Here is a 26,809-nt window from a genome sequence, read left to right as displayed (position 1 = left end):
TGCCAACAGGGTTAGTACAAAAACAAACAAAAGAAATGTCACAGTGCACTTCAATAAAGACAGACATGGCTTTTACAGAAAATATGTTTGACGAGTCTCATCCCAGACATACATTTACAAATTTTATTAAAATGCCCATGGAAAGCAAAAAAAAAAAAAAAAAAAAAAAAAAAAATTTTAAACAGGAAATAAAAAATAAGTTACTTCATTTATACCATGGTCGATGATTATTTTAAAGTATCAATTGCTTTCCCTACACAAATGGATATGAGTTTGGTAATAATAGTATTTCCTTAAAATCTGACATAAAATTATTAAATGCCACCACAATTTTAAATCTATTGTCACTGTTAAACGTATTAAAATTATCTGGCATCTTTTTAAAATACTTGATATTTTCTAATTAAGATATAAATTCTCCCATCTGACTTGAATAGTTAAGGACGTTAAAATAGTTAATGACTTGGGAAAAAAAAGAAGGGGACTTTGCAAAAATAAATGCCATAGCAGGATAAAGGGAATATTTCAGAATCCAAATATTAGTCTCTATTTTTTGAACTGCAAAATAAATTATTAGCATTGTTGAATTCTTATATTTATGTAAAGGTTTCCTAATTTAAAAAAATGACAAAAGACCTTCACAAGCTTTTCCACAGGCTTGATTCTCTTCAGAGTAGGTTTAGGTACAAATTGTCCCTGTACCCCCCAGTGTGGATACGGGGTGGAGCTCTGTAAGGGCTGAATGAATGATGTGCATGCAAACACTGAGGTGGGGGAAAGCCCAGGTTTCTCAGGGATTGGTCTGGCTAGACTGGGACCAGATGGACGCCGGGCTGCATGGAAGACATTCAAAGAGCCACGACTTGGGAAGTAACCCAGATCTCTGCTTAGTAATTTGGAGGTGTAAGGGTATTTTCACTTGGCTTTTTACCCCTCCTACTTTCTCCCTAAATGTGCCCCCTATCCTGGCACTGCCCTCTGGTTACTCAAGGTAGTCCACTGCCCTCTCCAAGAAACACTTTCTATTTCTCTATTCCGTTCATTCAGGGCTATGATTCCTGCTTTCCACGAAGGCTGATCTATGCACAAGCACAGAGGAGATGAGTGGTTTCACACGTTATCCTTCCCTTACAATGTTCCATTTCAACTGAAATCTTCTGGAGATGAAATCACCTAAACTTTGATTCCAATGGGAAATTTTTAGGTGGTGCAAAAAGCTGGTGGGGGAAGCATCCGAGTACAAGATAGCAACTGGCTCAACCCGGAATTCACAGCACCTGTTTATCCCACAAGACACTGCCCCAGGCCTGCCCTCTACTCTTCCGAGGCCCTCGACCGCAGCAGAAGAGCGCTCTGGGAACGCACACGAGGGAACCGCATGAGGAGTCTGGGTGTGGCGGGTGAGGGCTGGGGGGTGGGAGACAATTAGAGTGTGGGTCCTTCCATCACCAGGAGCCTAGGGCAACTGCATATTAGATTCTTCTCCTTCACAGGGTGCGGGGGAGGGCGGCGGGCAGTCACAACAATCTCATTATTTACTCAAAGATGCTGTGCATCCTGTCTGTCAAGTTTCACTGGTGGAATTACATCGTGTATAGACACAGGCCTGGTGACCTGCAGAAGGACACCCAGAATCGGGAAATCCCAAGTAAGACAAAGGGTTTCCCTCTCCTTTTCTCCCTCACGTACAAGGAGGAAGGTGCAGGAGCTCCAGAGTCAAATATAACTGGACTGAAATCCTAGCCCTCTCCCTGGCTTGGCTGTGGGAAGCTAGAGTAAGTCACTCAGCCTCTCTGAACTTCACAAGGTTAGCAGGAAGGTTAAATGACATACTGTATGTAAATTACTTAGTACATACATGTCTGGTAGAAAGTGTGAAGGTAAGAGTGACTAATGTCATTATGGTAGCTTGATATCTTGCAGATAATTTTACATAAGATACTTTTCGTATAAGCAGTTTTGGTTAACCCACATGGTATACAGATTCCTCCATTATATATACAACAGGAGCCATCTGGAAAGACCCATCCTTGTGATGACTCCATGGAACAGACTAGTACCATGAGTCTGGATGATACAATCACGATCTGGTACAGCCCACTTTTTATGGGCGATGGATCTGAGGCCTGACCCTACCGTTGAGAAAGCAACCATGAGACCGAGGTTTTCAGGAACAAGAACAAATCATCTAGTTAGGCGTAAGTGTTCTTAAATTTAGGACGGAAAATAACATACAGTGTGGGTTCTACATTTCTTCATACGCTTACGCTTCAGTGGCATCTGATGTTCCACTGTTATGTGCCATTTTACACAGGGAAGGCTAACCATCCACCCTTTCTTCAAAGGAATGGCACACTCAAAGTGTACCCAGTGGACAGGTACTAAGGACAGAGTCTCTTTCCCTTTAAATCCACACAGGATGCGTTCCTCAGCCTAACCTCTACATATCCACCAAAAAAGAAGAATGGAATTAAGATTCCATCAGAGAAGGAGTCGTATCTCTCAAATCCCTTGTTTCAGAGGGACTCAGAGAGAAATAGCGTTTGACTTAGGAGGGGTTGAGAGTCCCTAAAGAGGGGCCTGCCTTTGATTTGCAAAAGTGGTGTTGTTTGAAAAGTGTACTGTTGACTACAGGAGGAAACAGCTTGATGTATTTTTCTAACATTCATTTTAAAACATACAAATACATGTTCTCAGTCTGACATTTGTGTCTGTGTGTTTCAAGTGCAAGGCTAAAGGTACTCACCAAAGTGTCAGCCAGGTCTTTCCGGTAGACGTATATCCGACCAGATGCTTCAAGGGATTTGGAGATGGCCAAGTCATTTGGCTGAAGTTCATGCTTTTCTTTATTTACAAAAAAGAGTAATTAGAAACTCAAGAACACCTAGTAGGCATTCACAGTACATCTAAAGAGTGAAATTTGCCAAAGAAAAATATTTAAAAGTAAATGGGATGTGAAGTAGATTTAATTCCGTTCCGCATACGCGATACAATGATACCAGATAATCAATGCTCGTTATCCATAAAGAAGTACCCTCTTGTGATTCATTCTTATAATATTTAGTCATTCTTTACACAGAACAGCTTAGGGAAGAAAGTAAAATTCATTCATAATCCCATCACTCTAAAGTAACCATATGATAGTAATATTGGTAACAGTTGAGTATATTTCCATCCTGATCTTTATGCAAATATGTGTGTACACACATGTACATATGGTCACAATTATTATTTATATGTTTGCATTAATAATCACTACAGATATATGTATTTGTAATTATTCCTTATGTGGTTTTATATTCCTATTTTAAGTACTTACCCACTTGTCAAGATTATTTATAATGTCACGTCATGTGTAATTGGTTATGTAACAGTCTGTTATGCCATCATTTAATCTTTCCTCTGTTGTTGAACATTTAATGGTTTCCAGTTTTTTTTGGTCATATAAATTAGATAGCGAGAACCATGCTAAACACTAGCACAGGGACCAGCACATAACAGGGGTTAGATAAATGGGATCTATTATTACAGCAGCCATACATATATTGCCAAAGTCAACATCTTTGTGCATAAATCTTTGGCTGCTTACAGATGATTTTCTTAAGATAGATTCCCAGTAGTGGAATTCCTAGGTCAAAGCGAAGGAACATTTTTTAAGTTTTTGATACAAGCTGCCAAACTGCTTTCCAATTCTTACACCCACCAACGCTCACCATTCCTTTGAATACGTTTACTGTTTTGCTAAAATCAAAAATAGATTCTCGGATTAATTTGTGTTTCTTGACTACTAGTCAAGGTGAATATTTTCATCTATTCTTCTTCTATTTTATTCCCCTATTGTTCCTGTCCTTTGGCCATTTTTCTACCATAGGTGGGCCCTTATAACACAATAGGCTTCTCATAGAAAAATGTCCTCCCCCCACCTACAAGACGCAGACGGGAATCGACCAAAGTGATACTCAACTTTATTCCACTGTGACATAATCAGCCTCTCCTAAGGTAGCCCTCCAGTTACCCAGCATGGTTGGAAATACAATATGCCACATCTCTTTTTCTAGAAAACTTAATCAGTTCAAGCGTCAGATTTTCTTTTGAACATTTCTGCTTGATACACAGTACACAAATGATAATCGAATACATTCTTTATGACCCAGCATTGCAAAGATCAGTAGTATTGTCATGTCGGGCTGTTGACGTCGGCAGTAAATGATCCCACATGGCCGGGCTCTGATGTTCTTCTATCTCCTCCCTCTTTAGCTACAATTTCTTGCAACCCTCTGTGTGCCCATATATACCTTAAATCTGACTTTATAAGAGCCATTCTGCATTTGCTATGGAATTTGCATTCTGCAAATGCCATGGCTTTCAGACAGTAATTTTTCCATTTGCTTAGAAGTGTTTTTCTTACTTTCAGATTTGTCACTACACCATGAACGATGAAAAGTGATAGGATTTTAAGCTCTGAGTAACTGGGTAGGTTTCTGTTACTACATACATATATACCTAACTTGGGTGCAAAACAGCTAGAAACCTACTGCAAGCTGTGAGGGTAATAGTACCAGTCCTTTTAGAAAAATCCACAAAACCTACAACATGGCCAACATCTCTAAACTTTTTTTAACAAAAAGAAAATAACTGTAGATCTCACTGTCATTTCATTTTGATGTAGCATTTAAAACATTTATTAAAAAGTACGTAACTAGAGCAAGGAATACATTAAGCTCTGTGGGCTTTTTTTTCTTCATAAGAACATTATTGCTTGGGGGATATGAAGCTGCAGGCAGAAAGGTTCTTAACAGACAAAACTACTAATTGATGGAAAATGATGGCATATTTCCAAACCTATGAGATAATTCAAGAGATAAACTGATATTGCTACTGATGATTAGCTATATAAGTCTATACACATTAGAACGAGAGATGAATCTAATAGAGTGTAAAAATCGTATTTCACAGCCATCAAACAGATATTGGGTAGTAAAAGATGCACTCATTAATTCCCAGATTCACGTGTGGCCCTGGGCCGACTCTGAGTCAGCCTCCAAGGGGGTGTGGGTCTCAGCTGTGCCACCAGGTTCTCTCAGGGTCCTTCTTTCTCCGTCACCTTCCGTCTGCATGGGGACCCAGTGATTACTTTCTGTAATGGTATTGCCTTGAGAAGCAAATGCTGATTTTGATGAAGCTTAATACTGTTTAGAATCATTTAATATCTTTGGTCACTTAAAATTAATATACAAATATCATATTTATCTGGAATACCTAATATATTTTATGAAACGTTCAACTACTCCCTGATTAAAATTCACGTAGTCCACATGTTTCTGAAATTTTTGCTCTTTTTCTTTAGAGAATGTTTTGATGGGATGCACAACGCCCAGGGAGAGGAAGGAGCGACTCACTTACTAGGACAGGGGAGGTGGGCTGTATTTGTTTGAATATGTAATCAACTAGCTTGTAGGACCATTTTACCTGCCTCTGAGCAACAAAGCGAAGGAGGCAATGTTCCATCACATAATGCTTTCGCATCAACTACAATACATTCTGATCTTCTTCTCCTGCCTCTAGAATGATAACAAAGGGTAAACAGGAATGCCCTTTATCTGCTCCCCCCTCCCCGGCCCGCCCCATCTCTGGCTGATTAGTTTACACAGTACTCCCATTTTTCAACTACTGGGACTAAGTCACTTTCTTTGTATTTTTCTCAGGGTTAATGAGATATTAAATAAAGATCGTAAGCCAAAAAAGGAGGCCATTGACACTGAGATCTGACAGGCTCCAGTGAAAACGCAGGGGTCTGTTCAGGTCACACAGATCAATAGTATCAGCTTGTAATCTGTGTGATCTTATTCAAAACAGACAATAAACCATTCTCTGAGGATAAATAAGGCCCAACAGAGGCAAAAACTATAACCAGGGCTCACTCCCCATGTCTGCCTGAAGGAACACTGCCTGTGAGCTTTCGGCTTATTGTACAGTTTTTATTTCCTTCAATAGGGAGTCTTTAAGTATTAAACTGTCAGCCAGCAAAATGACTAGTTCAAGGCTGCCTTTCTTTTTTCTTCGGAAAGTAATTTCATCCTTTAGCAGTTTCCCAAGTTAATTTAAATATGAAAACAGAAGGCTTATCTAGAGCGCAAAATATGTAAAGCTTTATAATATATTTCAAAACACTGGCGCGCTTCTCTGTTCAGTTCTTGGGGAGGAAATTCAGTATCCAACAGTACCCAACTGTTGTCATGGAAACACCTCTGGTAGGCGGCTTCTTATTGTTAGAGTGGTCAAGCAGCTGCAGACCCAGAAGGGACGCGCTGCACGTTTACTCCATAAAAATGTCAACTCTCTCCTCCTGGAGGCAATCCAGTGAAAGATTAATATTCAAAGACAGAAAATAATTTACCCCCAGAGAACGTGACGGCTACCAGAGCCAGATCCTCTTCCGCATGCTGGATCTTTTCCGCCACAACTCTCAGGATCTCGTGGGCTGTACTGGAAACTTTTGCCTTCACGCTGACATAGGAGTGCTCCGTTATATACACGTGACAGAAAACTGCATGAGGTGAGAGAACTGTGAGTAGACAGAGAACAACTGTGGCCGTGAGGTACAGACTTTTCACCCAAATCAAGGCACCCGCCACACTATTCCCTGTAGCACAGAGCAGACACAGCTAGATTTACATATATATATGTGTGCACATGGGTGCCTGAGGGCACAGCAATGCGAGCTTGCACACACGTGAGATGGAGACGTGATAAAGCTGCTGAGCAAGGTGGAGTAGTGCTTAAGCATCCCATACTGTAGTGAGAGACCCACATCATGCAAAAGCGTCTGCTCAGGGTAGCGGCAGCCTGGCCACAACACAGTGGGATCTCTGCAACAGGGACTAGACTTCGGAGTCCCTTCTTTGAGGGTTACTGTGATCTCCCAAAGCAATCTATTAAAGCGTCTAATTCAAACATTTTTGTTTTACACTTCACCTCTGGACAGGCACAGTGGCTCAGTAAAGACCACCACATTTTGTTATTTGAATTCTCATAAGCTTATCTAAAAAATCTGTCACTTGCTATGGTTTTTGGCTTCAGCTTTCTTGCTCATATAAGAATGAACCTCCGCGCACCGTCCCTCCACCCATATCAAGGTGGTAGTGAGTTTAGTTTTCAAATGGAGGTCACATTTCCAGCCTTTTTAATTTCCTTTTTCTTGTCTGTGGTACTAATCATTATTACTAGGACATTATCACTATCAGGGTGAATGGGCCCTGGAAAAAATGTTTCTTTATGATTTAATAGCAGAAACTGTAGCAATGCAAATAACTGACACGTTATTTGTCTCTTGTATCAGCCATTCTGAATGTATAAAACACCAGCTTCTTTACTAAAGACAGAAGGACAATAATATACTTAGATATTCTTCTCTTCTAGATTGCAAAAAAAAAAAAAAAAAAAAATGGGGAGTGCAGGTCCTAGAGAAATTTCATATGCAATTTAAATGGCACCACAAAAATAAACCCAGGAATGTTTGCACAGAAATGCAAATGAAGCAAAAGACAAACTATGGGTTTACTAGTACAAACCTCAAAGTAAACATGCCACCAAGAGGCACTGACAGTAGTTTGTTTTGGGTTTGGTTGGGTGTGTCACTAAAAGCATAGCATCTAACAAATAGCTGTTTTATGTGTTGTCAACAGACTTGTGAGAGACAGAGGCTTTTTTCCTTCCACAAAAAGACGGAATTTTGGAGCAAGGCAAAGATGCAGTCTACAAACTACTAAATGTGGGGAAAGTTTACAGCTTGACCAGTAAAATGATGAACAAAAAGAGGAGGGGGGTTCTTGAAATACTCAGACTCTTTGAAACTCAGCTTGGAAAATTATACAATTAATTGTAAGACAAATGGGAAAGGAAGGTCAGCAACTGAGAGATGAGGAGGTAAGGTCATTCCATTCGTTCCTCCACTTGGTACAGGTGACACTTATGACCCAACGAGTGCCATTATGTTTGGTTATACACAAACAATGGAACAGAAGAGGTATCCTGTGACATTTTGTTGTTTAAACATTCAATAAGTTGAATATTCAACGTCCACACTTAAAATTTCAGCGCTGTCGAGAAAGGTGAATTAAAAGAGAAAGTCTCCAAGTCACAATAGCATGAACATTTGAATTGCTGTGTTTCCCAGCTCTGCCCTTGACTCAACCTTTATCTAAACAGGAGGAAACCATTTCCGGTTCCGTTATAAAACAGTAATGTAGAAAAGCACGCCAGGGGTTTCCCTGGTGGCGCAGTGGTTAAGAATCCGCCTGCCAATGCAGGGGACACGGGTTCGATCCCTGGTCTGGGAAGATCCTACATGCCGCGGGGCAACTAAGCCTGTGCGCCACAACTACTGAGCCTGTGCTCTAGACTCCGCAAGCCGCAACTACTGAGCCTGCCTGCTGCAACTACTGAAGCCCGTGCACCTAGAGCCCATGCTCCACAACCAGAAAAGCCACCGCAATGAGAAGCCCGTGCATCACAACGAAGAGTGACCCCCACTCGTCGCAACTAGAGAAAAGCCTGCGTGCAGCAACGAAGACCCAACATAGCCAAAAATAAATAAGTAACTTAATTAATTAAATTAAAAAAAAAAGAAAGCACATCAGCACCTTCAGAGTGCTACAAAGGTGTTTCCCCTGCACTGATGGAGCGGCCCTCTTCAGGGTGGGTCACGAGCCCTTTTGCCAGCAGCACTGATTGAGGACACACTGGACGTGTGGCACTGCCCGGCAGAGCCTTGCCTTGGAGGAGTTTCGACTGCATATCCTTCCTTTCATTATTTTCTCCAAGATTTTCTTCTCTAACTCTCAGGGATTGACTCAGCCAAAGCCCTGCACGGTGGTTTTAGTGGACTTTCCAGTGAGTCACAGGCGATGGGCTGGCAGCACGGAAGAAGGCAGCCAAGGGGAAAGGCTGCTTTTCCAGTCCATTTTGCACCTCTCCCCAAGAACGCAGGGGGCTCTTTGCAGTCTCCTTTCCTTACCTGGGACAGTACTCTGTGATGAAGAAAACTGTAATGCCCACAGCAAGAGAGGAAAAACTATCACTGTGGATGCTAACGTGCTTGTCTTAGGGGTGTGGCAGCTGGAAAGGGTTAAAGGCAGGCTGATGTGTTAAAGTCGGAGAACGATGGTGATTAGCTGCTACGCCACCTGCCCCAGACCCTTGTTCAAACCATACTCACTTTCCTCTGTTTCCGTCACAGTTCCTCTATGCTGGAGCCAGTTCTCCTTAAGACTGAATTGGTGGAAAAGGGCTTTATTCTGCAAGAAGGGAGAACAAGAACAATGAATGAATGTATTGCTGCCCTTTGGAAACTAGAGCTGTTTGCAACATGTTCCAAAAGGGCATGCCAATTTTCTTTTTTAATATGAAATCCACCCATCTAATCTTAGAGGAATAAACTGGGAGTTGCCTCAATTAATGCATGTGGAGGTGGAGAGTCTGAGCAACATGATAGACCTTGGCCAAGGGAAAAAGCCCCCAAAATGATTCTCTGCAACATGCCGGAGAATATGGGCGTGATTTTTAACCCTGGCTACTACAAACACCCATAGCTTCTTCTCCTGAGAAAGACATGGTTTCCCCATCCCAACAGCAACCTTGCTTTTGGATAAAGCCACGTCGAGATAGTTTCATACTTCTGCTGTAGTGCAATGACTTGCTTAAGAGAAATAGGTACATGATTCATTATGATTATCCATCAGCTGATATATCAGCTCCTACAAAACTTGTGCCTGACATCTCATTTAGCATTTCCCCCCAGCAAGTTGAAGAGGAAACACATTCATTCTGGCTACCATCTCTCTTTCTGTTGGGTTGAAGGGTTCCAACCTTTTTCTTACAAGACTTCCTTACTCTTGCACGCAAGAGTCTTGCATAGATGGTTTTCTATCTTTATATCAATGATTAAAAATCAAATTTATATCATTCTGCGGACGTTGGGGAAACTCTGAGACTCCAAAACGCACCACAAAAATTCAGAATGTCATAAAGTCAAGGGCACCTGGCTGAAATTGAATCTGCACAAGCACAGGGAAAGCTAAGTGAGGTAGGAGCGGGGAGGCAAGGTGCAGCCCCCGGCTCCCCACCTGGCCCTCCTCTGCTAGAGGCAGCGTTCATTAATTATGAAGAAATACCAAGTGGGCCAAGGCCAGGCCTCCAAACCAGATCACCCCGTTTCAAACAGAAGGGGCTGCCTTACCTTCCTCTGTGGTGAATATTCATCTACAGTGCTGAAAGGAAAAGGACAAGACATCAGTCTTTGTCTCAAACCCAGAATAATGTAGTGATTGTCACAGAGACTCCTTTTCAGGCAGTGGGCAGAGGTTTTTGCTTTTCAAAAAGATAAAACACACAGTATTCATTAGTTTACTATGCATAACACACTTGACATTGGGCTCTGGATTTCCAGTGAACCAGGAAGAAAAGAAGCTATTTATTCAACAGGTATATTTTGCTTTCTACCCATAGAAACGGAGCATTGAGGAAATAACTGGATTTATTTCCACAGAAACTCTAAGTTTTCTCATATTTGGCTAGATTTTAGGTGAAATTATTGTTCTTTAGATAGCTAAATAAGTCAGCCAAGGCAGATCTCTTCCAGGATGTTTCTATGTGTGGTGGAACTGGGGGATATTCTGCAGGTCCCCAGCTCAAATCTTATTCCAGGATCTAGACATATTTCATCACCTTGTACCAAAGAGGCAAGAATCGTGTCTCAGACAATTTTCTTACTTAAATCTTTTATTTCCCAGTTATATGTAAGTTTTTAAATGGAATGTATTAAATTCCATTAATTTATTTAATGCATTTAAATGTGTACTAAACCAGAATTAAATTTTCCCAACTGTAAGAAGGCCTGCCTTACAGCATAGATCAACTTCCATGTAGGGGATTATTCTGATGTAAAGGTTTCTTTCTTTTTCTTTTTTGCTTCATTTGTTTGTTCATATTTTCATACTAGTCTTAGGCTATCGAAATTTATTACAGTGTAGACTGTGATAAAAGAAGACCACCAAAATTCACAACATTCATTTCTAACACCCTGCAACTCATTTCTGAATTCCTAAATGTGTGATTTTCCTGATTGGGACTAAGGTTTATACATAATTTGTTTGCACCCTAAAATTCTTTATATAGCCTTTACTAAATAGGATCTCCCTTTACTAAAATTAAGTCAGGATCTCCCTTTACTACATAGGATCTCTCGTTACTAAAATTAAGTCAGGCTTTAAATCTCAAATCGATAATCTGAAAGGCCTGAATTAACATTTTCTATGAGAAGTGCATTTGTGACTGCTGAAATCTTAATAGAAGTTTTTCACAACTTGACAACAGATGTGTTTTACGTTTAAAAAGTAGAAACTACATTGTAAATCAGAGAACAATTTTTCCCTTCAGATTAACTTTGCAGCTATATCTGAAAACTGAATAATGACTTGATGTTTTCATTTACCAAAATTAATAAGAGTTAGTGGTAAATCAGAGTAAAGTCAGGTATTAGCAATATGAAAGACTAATGATAGATACCTTAGTGATACATCTTGGATATGACAAAAGTCACTGAATAAATGCTTTCCTTTAATTTTTCTGAATTGATAAAGAAACTTCAGGGAATCCATAAAATTGAACTTTAAAAATGCACCATGACTTGCTGGGACCTATTTATAAAACTTTTTTCCTATTCATTAGAGATAGCTATGAGTTCCCCCAAATGACAAGTTAAATATTTACACTTTTAAAACTAAATAATAATTTATTAGATAATTGTTCTTATGTACCCAGACTGTCATGGCTCAGTTTGTTTCTATCATACCAAACAGGGTTAAAAAAAAATAGCCAATAAGCTTGATTTAGTGTTCATTCATCTTGAGATATAAAAACAAATATTTACTACTAGAAAACCTAAGGAATCAAGATAAATCTCAGATTCAAAATGTTCAAAACGATATATATGAGACACCCCCAATTCTATCACACGTTGTGCTGCTTTCTTTTACTAACTGTGATGAGGAAAATTACTTACTGACGACGGTGCATTCCAAGTATCTTTTGAAATTCTTTCAGTTCTTTTTCAAGTATTGGGTATTCATATACATCATCCAGTACATTTCTGTATATGGTCTGGGGGAAAAAGAAAATTTCAGCTTAATTGGTTTGATGCCTATTTTGTAAGGATTAAGATTCACAGAATGGTTAACCTGCTCAGGGAAATAAGTGGAATCCAGAACAACGCTGGGGGTTAAACCAAGTACCCATGAGATCCTGAGTGGGATTCCACCTCCTAGCCCCTCGCTCACCTGGTGTGGCTCTGTGGAAGCTTTTATAAGGCTATAGGTAGAGAATGGTGGAAACTTAAGAGATCTCTGGCTGGCTACTCAAAATTTCCATGCCTGTTCTATATTTTTAGAAATAATATCCACATAACCATTTGGGAGTGAAAAAATCCATTGAATTAAACTACCCAATTGTTTTGAAAATAACATTAGTTTAGTCAGAGATTTGATTTAAACCAGTTTTTAACTGGATGTCTAAGTGATATCTGAATTTTGAAATCAAAGTGATTTCCTTCACGAAAGGCAAAATCAGTTTAGATACTTGCCTATTCTGAAATAGAACTCTTCCCTGCTCAAATTCCACTGTACCCCTTCTCTGTGTTAACTTGCACAGCTAATACGGTTTTGGTGGCCAAAAGAATCCAACTGTTTACAAACCATCTCCAGAGAATCATTGGTATTGAAAAGATATTGCAGCCTACTAATGATTAGACACATATATCAGCTTATCCAATTTCAAATGTAAATCTAGGTTAGTATCTATTTTATAAGTTATAATTGCTTTAATGTCTCAAAATATACCAGGTCCTGAAAAGGTTTCATAATGTATACATTGTCACTATAGGTTTTAAATGATAAATGTTTTATCCCATTATTGTAGATATGGGAATTATTAGTTTAAAGTTATAATACATCTCAACATATTCAACAGTATCAAGTTTTAAAGTATGTTTTATTTTACGTTCCTTAATTATTTCATTTGCAGTCAAAATTCCCATGACTTATATAAAATAAATAACCTTAAATGAGTGACTATAAAACTTGCCTTCTTCTATGTAAGGAATATCAGGCTTCAGAGGTCAAAACAAATTAATACTCTGAATCATAACTTCAATATTACAAACAAGTTAGATGACTGTAACCTACGAATGAGATTTTTGAAATCAGTCATTTGGCATAAAAGAATTACTCAGTAACTGGATGTTTTACATTACCTTTAAAAACATTTTTGAATGTTCATCTTCATGTAGCCAGTCTTTGTACAGAGCAATCCACTGCGAAACAAGATGCAAGACCTTCCGTTTCCGACAAGGAACATCTGAGTTTTCTTCTTTGCCTTGATACTTCTTAGCAGAATAGGTGCAAATGGTTAAGAAAATTACGTTGTTGCAAGTGAAAAATATGAAGAGATCCGTTTATTCTTGCTTTCACAAAATATGCTAAAGCACATTTTCCAAAAAATCTACAAGTACCTGAATATGCAGGAAGAAAAGAATATGTGTAGGGAGAGTAAAAGGTGTGCACTGAAGAGGGTAAGCCCAGGAAAACGATTTACATAACATGGTGGCAGGCCGTGAGGATAAGGACTGGACCATAGAACTGACAGCTGCTGACATAGCTCCACAGGCAGCATGGGTTAATGCCACCTCCAAGACACCCTAGGTGGCCCACTAATCACAAGAGATTAATGGGCTCCGAGAGATCTGGCCTCACTACATAGGTGGACACTGTTTCCATAAAAGTTAGATCAGAACTAGGCCAGATATACTTTGATCATCAGAAATTCACGTTCTAAAGTAGCGCCAAATGAGCACGGATTTCTGGAGCATAATTTGTGATATGATTCAAAAGCTCACCCTAGGAATTTATGTGAAAAAAAAATGGATAAATGTGCAAATGTAAGTAAAAAAGGGCTGCTAATTTTCATTTTCACTGGAATAAAAAAAATATTAAATAGGAATAACCTAAATGCTTCAACCACTGAGGACAGTTAAATAAATTACTGCATATCCATTTAACGGGCTTTTCTATAGCCATAAAACTGATGGTCCAGCACTATATTTACTGACACAAGACATTCACAGTATACTGTTAAGTAGGAAAGCAAGTAAGAAAAGTACACGTTAGGATCATCCATTTCTATTAACTATGCTTATTTATATATTCATTACCTGGAAAGATATATACTGATAGTTAACAGTGGCTTCTTAAGGTAATGAGATTTCAGAGAACATGAATTATTTTTATTGTACTTATAAGCATTTCCCAATTTGTATACAATGACTATGTGTTAACTATGCTGTTAAAATTATATAAAAATAACAACCTCAAAGGCAACATGCTTAAAGTCTTAGGAATGAGACAGAAGCTTGGCGCTTTCCAAAACAACCTAGCATTTTTGCCCCCCAAATTATCATTCTGAGTATCTTGGACACACTGAAAAGTTAACTAGAAATAGAAAATGCTATGATACCAAACACAGGTAGGTTTTGGGGTTACTGGACAGGATTCTATATTCTTTAATGCTGATATATAATTGCAAAATAGGAATCAATTCTGTATCAGGCTTTGTAACTATTTTAAAACATAATTCAGTCACTGTTTCCCCAACCTGCAAAAGGACATCAAGGACTGAATGGATAAAAAAGATGTGGTACGTATATATACAATGGAATACTACTATATATATATAAAAAACTGAATCACTTTGCTGTACAGCAGAAATTAACACAACATTGTAAATCAAATATACTTCAATAAAAAAATAAAATAGAGGAGAAAAGTAATAGCTAACCCTGAACATTTCAGAATGGCTATATCTGGAGAAAAAATACTTATAATCCTTGTTATGTCACCATGAAATTAAAGCAACTAACTCAGGAAAAAAAAAAAAAAAAGTACATCAAGGACATCTGATTTCTTTGATTTCTACCTGTGAAACAAACTCAAGCAAACACAAAAAGAATCTACTGAAGTATCATTTCTTCTAGTTTTTCTCTTGAAAGGCATAATATAAAGATTTATCTTACATTATTTCCACTTATGCAAATGTTCTTTTCCTCTTTTCCTGTAACTATCATGGCTTGACTAATGGTAAAGAAAAAACTCTTCCTTAAACGTTGTGAGGCAAGACACTCGTTCGGAAATTCTGAGTGCCTTTCCTTGGCATGGCTTTCCAGCCTTTGATCTGTTGCATCTCTTCTAGTTAGTGTATGCAATCCTGAAGCCTCCTTAACTGGTCATCAACCTTCTAATCACATCCATCATCCTAAGACAGCGTGCCCTGACAAAGCTCTGAAACGATGACAGTTGATTACGGGGGTAAGACCTCCCAAGTGGGGAATCCTTGTCTCCCCCGGGATACTCGCCCAGAAACACACTATCACATATGTATGTTTTCCCATCACATGGTCTGGCACTAACTGACTGATTGTCTTCTAAGTTCAGTTATTGCCAATCCATTCAACCTCTTGACTCTGGTGTTTACCCAGCAGGCCAAATTCATCTCCAGATTCTGAAGTCTTGAGATGTAGGTTTGAAGAAAACATAATATCGACAGCACAATTTACCCACGATGTAGAATGTGAAAACAGCAGCTCTGCATTCATTTCCAGTTCCCCCTGCCTAGTCTGTCTCATTTCATCTTTCACCTTGGCTATCAAGACATGAATATTTAACATAGCCACACTCTACCGAGGGGTTGAGTAAATGAAGAAAGGCAGTTAATTCCTAATGTGAGACATCTGTCTGAGAGGAAGCCGACACAGCATCCTGAAGTTAATGAAGGATATTGCCTCAACAGCGCCTGGCACAAGTCGTCAGTTGTCATGAAGACTGTGTACGTGAGAAGGAAGTCATCAAGCAGGGTCTCTGCAAAGAAAGGAAAACAAACACAAGGTGAGCAAATCGGTGATAAGAGGGGCAGCTGCTTAGCCAGGCCCTGGAACAGTGTGCACAGAAGAAATATGACAAATGGTGGTGGCAGTGGGAGGGCTGAGGTTAGGAGAATTTTAGCCACAAAATACGTTATTTAGCAAAGTTATTTTTTAAAACTCTTTATATAGAACGCCTCAAGCAATGAGATTTTTTTTTTTTATTACAAGGCTCTCTAAACATAAAATTTTGTCACCATTTTTTCCTTCCCTAAAACATCACCTATATTTTTGGGTATAGATGTTACGGAAAACCAATGCATAAAAAAAAAGTGCTTTTAGAAATAAATTTTGTAAGATTTCTGAAGTATGTACTCCAGACCTACAGGGAATGACGCTTATATGTTCTAATAAATAAAGGCTTTCTAAATCCATTTACCTAAGTCTAGGACAAGAACAATGGATAATAAAACCCAGAGTACACACGTCAGGTTCCAAGGCCATTCACCTGTATCTCTTGAAAGCATCTGTAAGAAGCTGGGAAAGTGGTGAGTGACTTTCTTATTGTTGTGAAGAGAGGCAGAACTAAGTCCAGTTAAAAATGGAAAGAGAGAGCAGGTAAAACAGATCATGACATACTCCCTCCTAATTCCTTTTCTACCTCTTCAACCAACAAAAACAGGTTCCACTGTTATTGCCTCTTTGCCTGAGTGTTCTTCGAAAAGTCCAGCTTACACATAATATGGAACTGCTAAACAGGCGAAGTGACCTCCAATAAAATTTCAAAAATGATAGAAAAGATTTACACTCAGAATGCAAAGTAGACCTTTTGCCATAGTAGTCTTTATCCAATCTCCTTACCTTGAAATTCATTTTAATACATTCTTTAATTCTCATATCATTTACATTCTGGATATCAAATGTTTAGCTATTTGAAATAGTAGAAAATTGTAAGAATAGTGAGCTTGTACACTAAATAGCATTGATGCTCTCTTACACTACAAATGTGGAAATAGAAAGAACTGTCCAATACAGAATGCTATAGCTCTATGCTGAAGATTAGAAAAATTCCAGAATTTTAGAAATAACCAGCAATGTTTCTTTAAAAGTTATCAATGCAAAACAAAAGGCCGTGTTGAAGAACACAAAATTCTGATAAAAAGAGGTTGTGAATGACACCTACAGTCCTATATCAACTGCAGGGGTTAATTTATTTCCATGGTTTGTTTATGCTGCAAAATATCAAGATAGGCCTGATCCATACATGTAAGTGGCTGCAAATGGTAAAGGTTGACCAAAAAAGCTTGCTTTCTAGTTGCAAGAGGCCCTTAATTGAAATGAACCAGAGGTGTTAATGAAGAGTATTAGGTAATTTTTTTCAAAGGTATTTATTTTTTTTATAATAGATAAGTAACAGTATTCCTCACTAAAAAAATTAATTTGACAAATGGCACCTAAAATGTAAATTAAGCCTAAACTTATAATGTTGTATCACACCGTAGCATGTGAACAGTCACTGGTCTAACCCACTATTACTCTGTGGAAAAGCAAGTTCTCAAACAGATGTGCCTGGGCCTTGCTGGGCATATATTAAGCCCAGTATAGGAAAACTGGGAATGTGGCTGGTTGCACAATTGAATGTGAGTGGATATGCACAGGAGTCTGAATGTGAGTGGATATGCACAGCAGAGCTAGGAGCTCTCTACTGGAGTCCCTGTTCACAAAAGTTTCCAATCTATGCACAAAAAGGTAGAAAAAGCTTTATTGTAAAATCTACCCCCAAACTAGTTAACCTGGCAGCACAAGTTAATCACTGGCATCCTAGTGAAAAATTGGAATGTGTATGTGAAATTTTGTGTCTCTTTCATTACAGTGTTTTATTTTTTATTTAATTTTTTTTTGGCCACACCTCCAGGCTTGTGGGATCTTAATTCCCTGGCCAGGGATCGAACCCATGCCCCCTGCAGTGGAAATGCAGAGTCCTAACCACTGGACCACCAGGAATTCCCTCATTACGGTGTTTTAAATAGTTCAAATTAAGATCCAACAATGGCATAATGTCTGAACCCCTAGGATATTTTGGAATCCAACTTGAAAACTATCACTCTGGGATGCTACTACACAGTTATGTTCACAATTATAACATATCTTTGTACTAAACATGGTTGATGAGAATCCTTAGCTTCTCTGGTCTGACTGGAAATTAAGTCTTTTTTTGCATTCAATGTTAGATACAGGCAGCAAGGACCATAGAGCAGCCTAGAACCTAGAATCGACTTCAGGCTTTCCAATGGGCCCTTACAGATTGGAACCCACAATATACAGAAACCACTGGGTGACGGCACTGAGAACCTCAGACAATTCAGCGTGTAAAACTCTTGGTGTGACACTCGGGTTCAGACTCTTTGGGATGTTCTTGCACGTAGCTAATTTAGTGAGGTGGGAAGTATTCTCTAATCAAGATTTCCTCCATGAATAGCTCAGATTAAAAAGAGCACCATTAACTCTGATAAAAGCATTCATTTCATTCTGGAAGAGCCTCAGATAATGAACTGAGTGGCTGTGAGAGTTTGGTTGGATGGTGGCAGAACCATTTGGCATTCAATTCAATTAATCAGCTCACATAAGATAATATTTTGTTGAGGGCTTTGACCCAGAAATGCTTATTTCCCCTAAGCTACTACCATATTTAATATTCAACAGCATTTATCTAATTATCTCTCTGCCGTAGAAATATTAATTAAAATAAAAACAATGATGCTATATAAAAACATCTCCAGTTAAAAACCTAATGAATAGAACAGCTAAAAATCCAATGAATAGAACAGAGCCCCAATACTCCTAACTCAAATCTTTCTCTAACTACCATATTGTTCTGAAATTTTTCTGTACACAAAGAGCTTTCCTTTATTCCTTTTCAACATTGGTATTTTTTTTTTTTGCCGCATATGAAAGTAATTGAGTGATATAATCAAAACAACACACTTCAAATAAAAGTGCATTTTATAATATCCATGCTTCAAAAAAGGCTGTCCCACTGGTGTTTAGAGATATTTTTAGAACCACGATGGCGATATAAATGATCCCCTGAAGACTATTAGCCAACAATGGCCATTTAGAAAGACTAGCAAATCCACTGGCATCCACATTAAAACACTATAGTTATCTATTATATTATATACTGCTTAGTTAATAGTAATTTAAGACTCTAGGTAGAAAAGCACCTTTGTGTATAAAAACATCTTTCATTTAAACACATTCATAATTGCCATACAGACTAACACTCTGAATAAAAAGATGCATTCATTTTGATTTCTAGGTTAATGAATTACCTAGGTATTAGTGTACAAAAAACTTTTCTTTGAAATTCTATTCTTTAAATCAATCACTAAATCTAATCCCAAATTCTTGGCTTATTACTGACAAAAATACTCAGCCATCCTTTTGGGAATACCCCTCTTCTGCCCCCAAATAACAAAACATTTTGTAGTGGCTTTTTAAAATACAGGCGTTACTCTTTGCAGTACAAAAGTAACATGCTAATAACTATCAAAACTGGAGGGCAAACACTATTACAGTTTTAAGAACAATGTAACCTGAAATAAAATATATCAATATGCTGTCAAAATCTAAAGACTTGATAGAAATGGCTCTAAAATTCAGGTCTATAATTAGCCATAATGTTAATTAATACAGAACTTTCCCCTATCATTTGCTACTGTTTTAACTTTAAGACATAAGAAAAGAATGATCTATTTTTATTTGATTTTACTTGAATGTATTCTTCTTATATGCATAAATTTAAAAATTTTCTCACTATCACTTTAAGTGTATCAAGCACTAAAAATTTCCATTTTATTTCTGCAAAATACAAGTGTTTCTAGAATATCCCAGAGTTGTGTCAAGGTGGAACGGTCATTGGTTTGGTACGGACTCTTTTTATAGGTTTCTGTTATATAAATTTAATCAAATTAAAGAAAATGGTCTAAATGTTTCCAAAAGGTCTAAGCTTAATGCCTTTTTTTTGGGGGGGGGAGGTAAAAAAAGAAAAAAAGAAAAACATAAAAACGAACCCTGAAGTCTAGAAATCATAATGCGCGTAGGGTGACTTAGAAACAATTAGAGAAATCTACCTCAGTTATTTTTCAACACTCGCCAGCAAAACGCACTGCCATAATGAAACCACTCACCCGTTAAAGTGAATTACCAAGAAAGCAAATGAAAAGAGTTTTGACAGGCAACTGCCCATAGGAGCCATTTAATCTAAGTAAGGTAATGTGAATATTCAACATTTCTGTACTAACTCATATCCCCTAAAGTACTGTTAGTAGTTTTGCTTCACCCACATTTCTACTTGAGATGCAATGAAATTTAAGGTGCTCTAAAACATGCTCTACTTAACCTCTATTCCAAGGAGCCAAGAAAAGCTTTGTACATGAAAGCGCCCATTTCTGGCCCTGGAATGTTACAACTTACCATTATTTTTTGAGAAGCAGTGTCAAAATGTCCATGTAATTTGATTAAGCACAACAAAAACAACTTAATGTTCATGTATGAATCATAGGTTAAAGTGCTATGCCACCAATACAAGCTCTGCTTCTTGCTCAGTGTATTTTACATTTCAAAAAGCAGTATTCATGACCTCAAATGCAGCTGTTTACCACAGCTTTTAAATTCACTCAACTCCTGCAGACTTTTACAATTTCACCAGTCTTGCTTAGCCATTCTAAAACTGTCAAATCTTGATCTAGTTTTATTTTTAGATATTGGTTGCACAAGAAAGGCTTATTCATTTAATGCTGTTTCTACATCAAACCTGGAAAGTCATCCCTTTAATGACAGGAACTTATGATACGGACTGCCTGGCACTCTTCCAATAATGAAATCCGTTTTCATTTTAACTTGTAAAAAAAAAAATATGGTTTTGGAATCCCACCACATTTCTTTAGGAAAGAGTGATTTGAATACAGCAGGTTTTATGTTCTTGGCTACGTGTAATTGCACATGCTGCCTTTTAAAAATGGCACTAGAAGCACCATGGAGTATTAACAGCAGCACTTTTATCTTCTCCACACAGAGAAAGGGTCACGTTTGCAGGTCACTCTGTTGTTACAGAGTGGACGGGCCCCATGAGCTCCTGCTGTCCCAGCCCCAATCAGCTGCTCTCAGTGTCCAGGCACAACTCATGTATCTGCCAAGTCTGCTGGGAAGCTCAGAACACAGTGTGAAGCATGCAAAGGGAGTCAGAGAGCTGGATTCCTACCTGGGTAGCCTTGAGCAGAGTACCTAATCTCTCTGGGCCTTAGTTAAATCATCCACCGTGAAGTGGATGTCACATCCACACCTAGCAGAGTTGTAGCTGAGTTAAATAGAATAGGACAGCTAATGCATCTGGCAAAGAATCTGGCATATATCAAGCACGCAATAAATACTACCTGCTCTTTATTTTCCTAAAATAAAATTATTTATGTCTGTCCTGTCCCAGTTCTCCAAGTGCTACCAGGCAACCAACCAAAACTGTGTATTGAGGAATGACCATACGTAAGGCATTTGTTGAGGCGCTGGGGGTTGATACAGGGAAGCACAACGCTGGTCCATGGCTTCAGCCTCATGATGAGAAAGGGAGCTGAGACGTGTATCCCCATGGGATGAACTAAGTAAGGTAACACGGCAACTGAGCAACACCAAACATAGATGGTACAGGGGATGAAGGAGAGACTCCATATGCCAGGGAAGGTTTCACCAAACAGGTGGCGTGTGAGATGACCTCCGAACTTCTGAGCAGAATTGGTGGAGAAAGAGGTGAAGGATGTAAGCAAAGGAGTGGGTATGGGTGTGTGTCTGTGGCTGAGTCACAAACCTGTGGCCTTTGAACCTTGTTTTGCCCTTAAAGATGTTTTCTGTTAGATGACAATATTTAAAAATCAGAGATCTGGCAACACCACGTCCATATCTCAGATGGCAACCGTGGTTTAGACCTGAGTTGCGCTCTTTACGCAGGGTGCCCTCCCCAGTTTAGCACAGTTCTGCTCTGGTTGGCTTCATTCGTTCACATGAACTGTCTGGGAACACGCGAGCATGTAAGTCTTAGTCTATGGTACAGTTGTGAAACAGTAATGGAAGAGGTCACATGGTGTAACTGAAAGTAGAAAAGTAGGTTGGAGCCAATTCCTGGAGTGTTTTTGAGCTCTAGACTAAGGAGCCTGGGGCTCGTTCTATAGGAAAAAGGAAGTGAATGAAGACTTTCAAGGTGAGAAGTGACAAGAGATGCAGATTACACTTGCTGCATCCCGGAAGTCCAACGGGATACAGGAAGAATAAGGGGAGGGAGGATGAGTTTACTTTTAAATGCATTGAGCTTGGGTTCCCTAGGTTACTTTAAATGGAACTATTGAGCAAAATTATCCAAGATCAGAGTTTGCTAAAGAAGGCTGGATGAAGATGGGAGCAACTGTATAAAGAGAGTGCTTGGGAAAAACATGAATTCTCAGTGACAATCCTAGGAAGATGTAAGCAGGAGGTTGAGGGTTGAGCTAGGGTGGATGTTCACATTTGGGCAACGGTGGGAGAAAGATGAGTTTAAAAAGAGAAGAAATTGGAGAATTGGGAGACATAAATGTGATAGAAGCCAACAAGAAAGAAGGACTGGAAAAGAGAGCAGATCATAAGAGTCAAAAGTTGCTGGAAGGAGGTCCATGAGACAGAGCATTCAAAGGTCACTGGATGTGGTGTGTGAAGGTCCCTGGTGTGCTGGCTTTAGAGAGGTGCCCCTTAAGTGGTAGAGGCATACTCTAGATAGACTGAAGAGAACTAAGGATATTCTTGACACTCAGCTCTCATGCCATCTAGCACGCTGTTTCTCCCCAAAGACTCTTCTTGTGGTTGTGTAGCTCATTGATCAGTAACAGCAGGGGCTCTCACAAATGAGCCAGGAAGACGAATTTCTTCATGATCAATGCAAGTATCATTTTACTTAACAGCATAGATGAGAACATGGGAATTGTCATGGGTATGAAGCTTTCAATACCAATCTGCCAGCATCTACCAATAAAAATTAATATCCGGTTCGAAGATTCGCTCAGTTTAACATAATCGACCTGAGTTGCCGTACCTTGTATGATTAACATCACATATGCATTCTTAAGCTACAAACTGTGCTCCTAAGTGCCTGTCAATTAAATATTCTAAAATGTCATGAAACAAAGAAAAATTAATTTAAACATTAAATCTTAAATCACCCAATCCAAAAATGGGCAGAAGATCTAAATAGACATTTCTCCAAAGAAGATATACAGATTGCCAACAAACACATGAAAGGATGCTCAACATCACTAATCATTAGACAAATACAAATCAAAACTACAATGAGGTATCACCTCACACCAGTCAGAATGGCCATCATCAAAAAATCTACAGACAATAAATGCTGAAGAGGGTGTGGAGAAAAGGGAACCCTCTTGCACTGTTGGTGGGAATGTAAACTGATACAGCCACTATGGAGAACAGTATGGAGGGTCCTTAAGAAACTAAAACTAGAACTACCATATGACCCAGCAATCCCACTCCTGGGCATATACCCCGAGAAAACCATAATTCAAAAAGAGTCATGTACCAAAATGTTCATTGCAGCTCTATTTACAATAGCCAGGACATGGAAGCAACCTAAGCGCCCAACAACAGATGAATGGATAAAGAAGATGTGGCACATATATACAATGGAATATTACTCAGCCATAAAAAGAAATGAAACTGAGTTATTTGTAGTGAGGTGGATGGACCTAGAGTCTGTCATACAGAGTGAAGTAAGTCAGAAAGAGAAAAACAAATACCGTATGCTAACACATATATATGGAATCTAAAAAAAAAAAAAATTGGTTCTGATGAACCTAGGCGCAGGACAGGAATAAAGAAACAGACATAGAGAATGGACTTGAGGACACAGGGAGGGGGAAGGGTAAGCTGTGACGAAGTGAGAGAGTAGCATTGATATATATACACTACGGAATGTAAAATAGATAGTGGGAAGCAGCTGCATCGCACAGGGAGATCAGCTCGGTGCTTTGTGACCACCCAGAGGGGTGGGATAGGGAGGGTGTGAGGGAGACGCAAGAGGGAGGGAATACGGGGTATATGTACACATATAGCTGATTCACTTTGTTACACAGCAGAAACTAATGCAACATTGTAAAGCAATTATACTCCAATAACGATGTTTAAAAAAAAAATCTTCAATCAGAAGTCTCAGGCATGGTTATTCCAAGCAATAACTCTAATACTTGACTCAACTTAAAACAAGGTACGATATTTTTATCTCCTGAGCACTAAGAAGACTCTCTATTGTCAGCTTTCTTTCGAAACTTGAAATATATCACCATTCTGAGGGTTAATTTTTTTCCCCTTGGTCATTGTGAATCATTAGTGCTGAATTTCAGACAAGTAAAATTTTATTTATTTACTAATTTACTTTTGTTTCTGGTTAAAAGAAATTTTATGGACGCTAAAGAGAAGTTATTTTAAATAAAGTTTAGCAATGGATAGTCAATTGCCTATTTTAAACCTAAGAATTAAAAATCTATTCTGCAAACTTACTCATTTAAAGGAAACACAACTAAGGCTCTTTCTAAGCAATGTGGCACAAGATCTTACACAAACTGAACACTTCCAATACAAGAAAATTTACTTTAATGTATTGCCTGTGTTTGAAAACATTTCTAGGAAAAGTATTTCAACCAGTGACTGACAGCAGACATGCCTCTGTGTCTGGTTTCCAGAACAGTCATTAGAATTCTTTCTTTCCAGTATCACATGGCTGCTATCTTTCTCACGCAGGTGAAAGGGAGACTTGTGGTTTAGGGTCACAAAGAAAGGTTTGGTCGAAACGGATGACCAAACACCTATTACTTAGGGCTGAGCACAGGGCTCTCTGCTCTGGTGAAGACAAAGTTGTAAGATAAAGTCTCAGCTTTTGCAAGGATTTGGAATTTGACTGGTGAGATCGTTAAAGGACCACAACGGGCAGTCTACAAGCTCCAGCCTGATGAAATCCCATCCATGTGAATGTCTGAGCGAAACTCCATACCCCACCCCTGCCCACCACTGCCACCCAGCACACATGTTTTAGCCTCAGGGAGCCTCAAACCATGCTTTGAACCACACCTATTCCTTACCGTGCCCCAGGAAGCCAGCGGTGGCTTCAGTAGGTGATGGGGAAACGTCGGCTGGTGGCGGGGAAGACAGTAGCTAGTCTGTATGAAAATAACCATACCAGCCACCCTTTATGGACCACACATTGTGGGCTGTACCACAAGCGTCACCCACATGATCTGTGTTCCTCATAACCACCTTAGAAGGTAGGTCTTATCTTTAGCGAGATGATGACACTGAGACTGAGATAAGTACAGAGAATAACCACCGAGTTAATGTCGGAAGGGGCCTAGGTCCCAAGGCGTGCTGAGCCACAGCAATAGCTCTCACTGCACAATGTTCTCCTGAGGGTGTGGATACAAACCGTCCATGTCAGGGGTGAGGGGAAAGGAAGTACAGGAAAGTCATGGAATCCTGGGTTTGGACAGGGAAAAGCATCATAGATACGGGAACCTGGTCTTTTTATTGGCCTTGAATTGCCAAAGATGGCCCTATGACGTCTTTTTCCACCCATGCGCATGCTACAGTTCCTTTATTCCTACTGAAATTTTGTTATTTTGTTTTTATTTTCTAGCAAACACCTGGTAATAGCAAATAGCTATAAGAGATCAGCCAATTTACTTCTCTAAAGATGGAAATGACAATCACATGGAAGGATTAAGACAGTCCACAGATTCATAATGTTTTTAAGATATTTTAACGACCAATTATACATATTTATATTTTTAAAAATTGAAATGTGAAGGCAGAAAGGAAAACAATTTTTTAAAAAGGTCAAACCATAACACTCTTCCTTTTCTTCTACATAAACTTCTCCGTATTAGACATTATAGATACTGAAAACCATTAGTCACATTACATTTTGTTCACTCTTTCCCAAATCAAAAGAATTGACTTGCATGTCAAAGTCTTGGCTATCCCTCACCTCAGTTATCACCTGTCAGCCCAACATCTGGATCAACAGACCATTAAACATGTATCAACTGTCACTGGCCAAGATATTTTTGCCTTTTGGCTAAAGGCACTCATACATATCCCTTGTCTCAAATGGTTCTAGGAAGTCAGTTTTGTTTTAAATTAAATGTACTACTTACAAGCCTACAAACATCCTTAAGCCTTTCTGTTAGCATGATTCACGGTGATTTGACTCACACAGGTATGTAATGGGTACATATGAGTTCTGAAATATCACCAAGAGTACAATAATATAATTATATAAAATTGTATACTATAACCTACTCTGAAAAGAACAACTTTAATTTGTGATATTGTTAAAAACCTTCTTCAGGGCTTCCCTGGTGGCGCAGTGGTTGAGAATCTGCCTGCCAATGCAGGGGACATGGGTTCGAGCCCTGGTCTGGGAAGATCCCATATGCCGCGGAGCAACTGGGCCCGTGAGCCACAACTACTGAGCCTGCGCGTCTGGAGCACGTGCTCCGCAACAAGAGAGGCCGCGATAATGAGAGGCCCGCGCACCGCGATGAAGAGTGGCCCCCGCTTGCCACAACTAGAGAAAGCCCCCGCACAGAAACGAAGACCCGACACAGCCATAAATAAATAAAAATAAATAAATAAAAATGTACAAAAAACCTTCTTCAAAGCCATATGACATGAACTATTGCTTGGTATATGTTAAATTTATTTCATGAAAAATATTTCTAACAACTGGAAGGGAGAATTTTGGAGTGAAAAATGCAGAAT

General features: G+C 39.0%; 1 protein-coding gene across 11 annotated transcripts in view; it reads right to left on the bottom strand.

The window, feature by feature from the left end:
- RAPGEF5 (Rap guanine nucleotide exchange factor 5) overlaps window positions 1-26,809 on the bottom strand; it is a 224,964-nt gene that overhangs the window by 36,815 nt on the left and 161,340 nt on the right. For 9 of the 11 annotated variants that reach the window (XR_014266740.1, XR_014266741.1, XR_014266742.1 and 6 more), the window contains 7 exons: window positions 15,884-15,962; window positions 13,307-13,451; window positions 12,062-12,159; window positions 10,238-10,268; window positions 9,218-9,296; window positions 6,398-6,565; window positions 2,747-2,844 (listed from right to left, as the gene is read on the bottom strand). Coding sequence is in view for 8 of the 11 variants with exons in the window: in XM_082472678.1 (XP_082328804.1) it covers window positions 2,747-2,844; window positions 6,398-6,565; window positions 9,218-9,296; window positions 10,238-10,268; window positions 12,062-12,159; window positions 13,307-13,451; window positions 15,884-15,962 (698 nt within the window). In the remaining 3 variants the exon portion in view is untranslated. The remainder of the gene's footprint in view (window positions 1-2,746; window positions 2,845-6,397; window positions 6,566-9,217; window positions 9,297-10,237; window positions 10,269-12,061; window positions 12,160-13,306; window positions 13,452-15,883; window positions 15,963-26,809) is intronic. The other 2 variants (XM_082472681.1, XM_082472682.1) reach the window with 1 other exon arrangement.

This window comes from Balaenoptera physalus, assembly GCF_965194825.1.
Source record: "Balaenoptera physalus genome assembly, chromosome: 8".
Lineage (NCBI taxonomy): Eukaryota > Metazoa > Chordata > Mammalia > Artiodactyla > Balaenopteridae > Balaenoptera > Balaenoptera physalus.
This window is presented reverse-complemented; position numbering and strand designations above follow the sequence as displayed.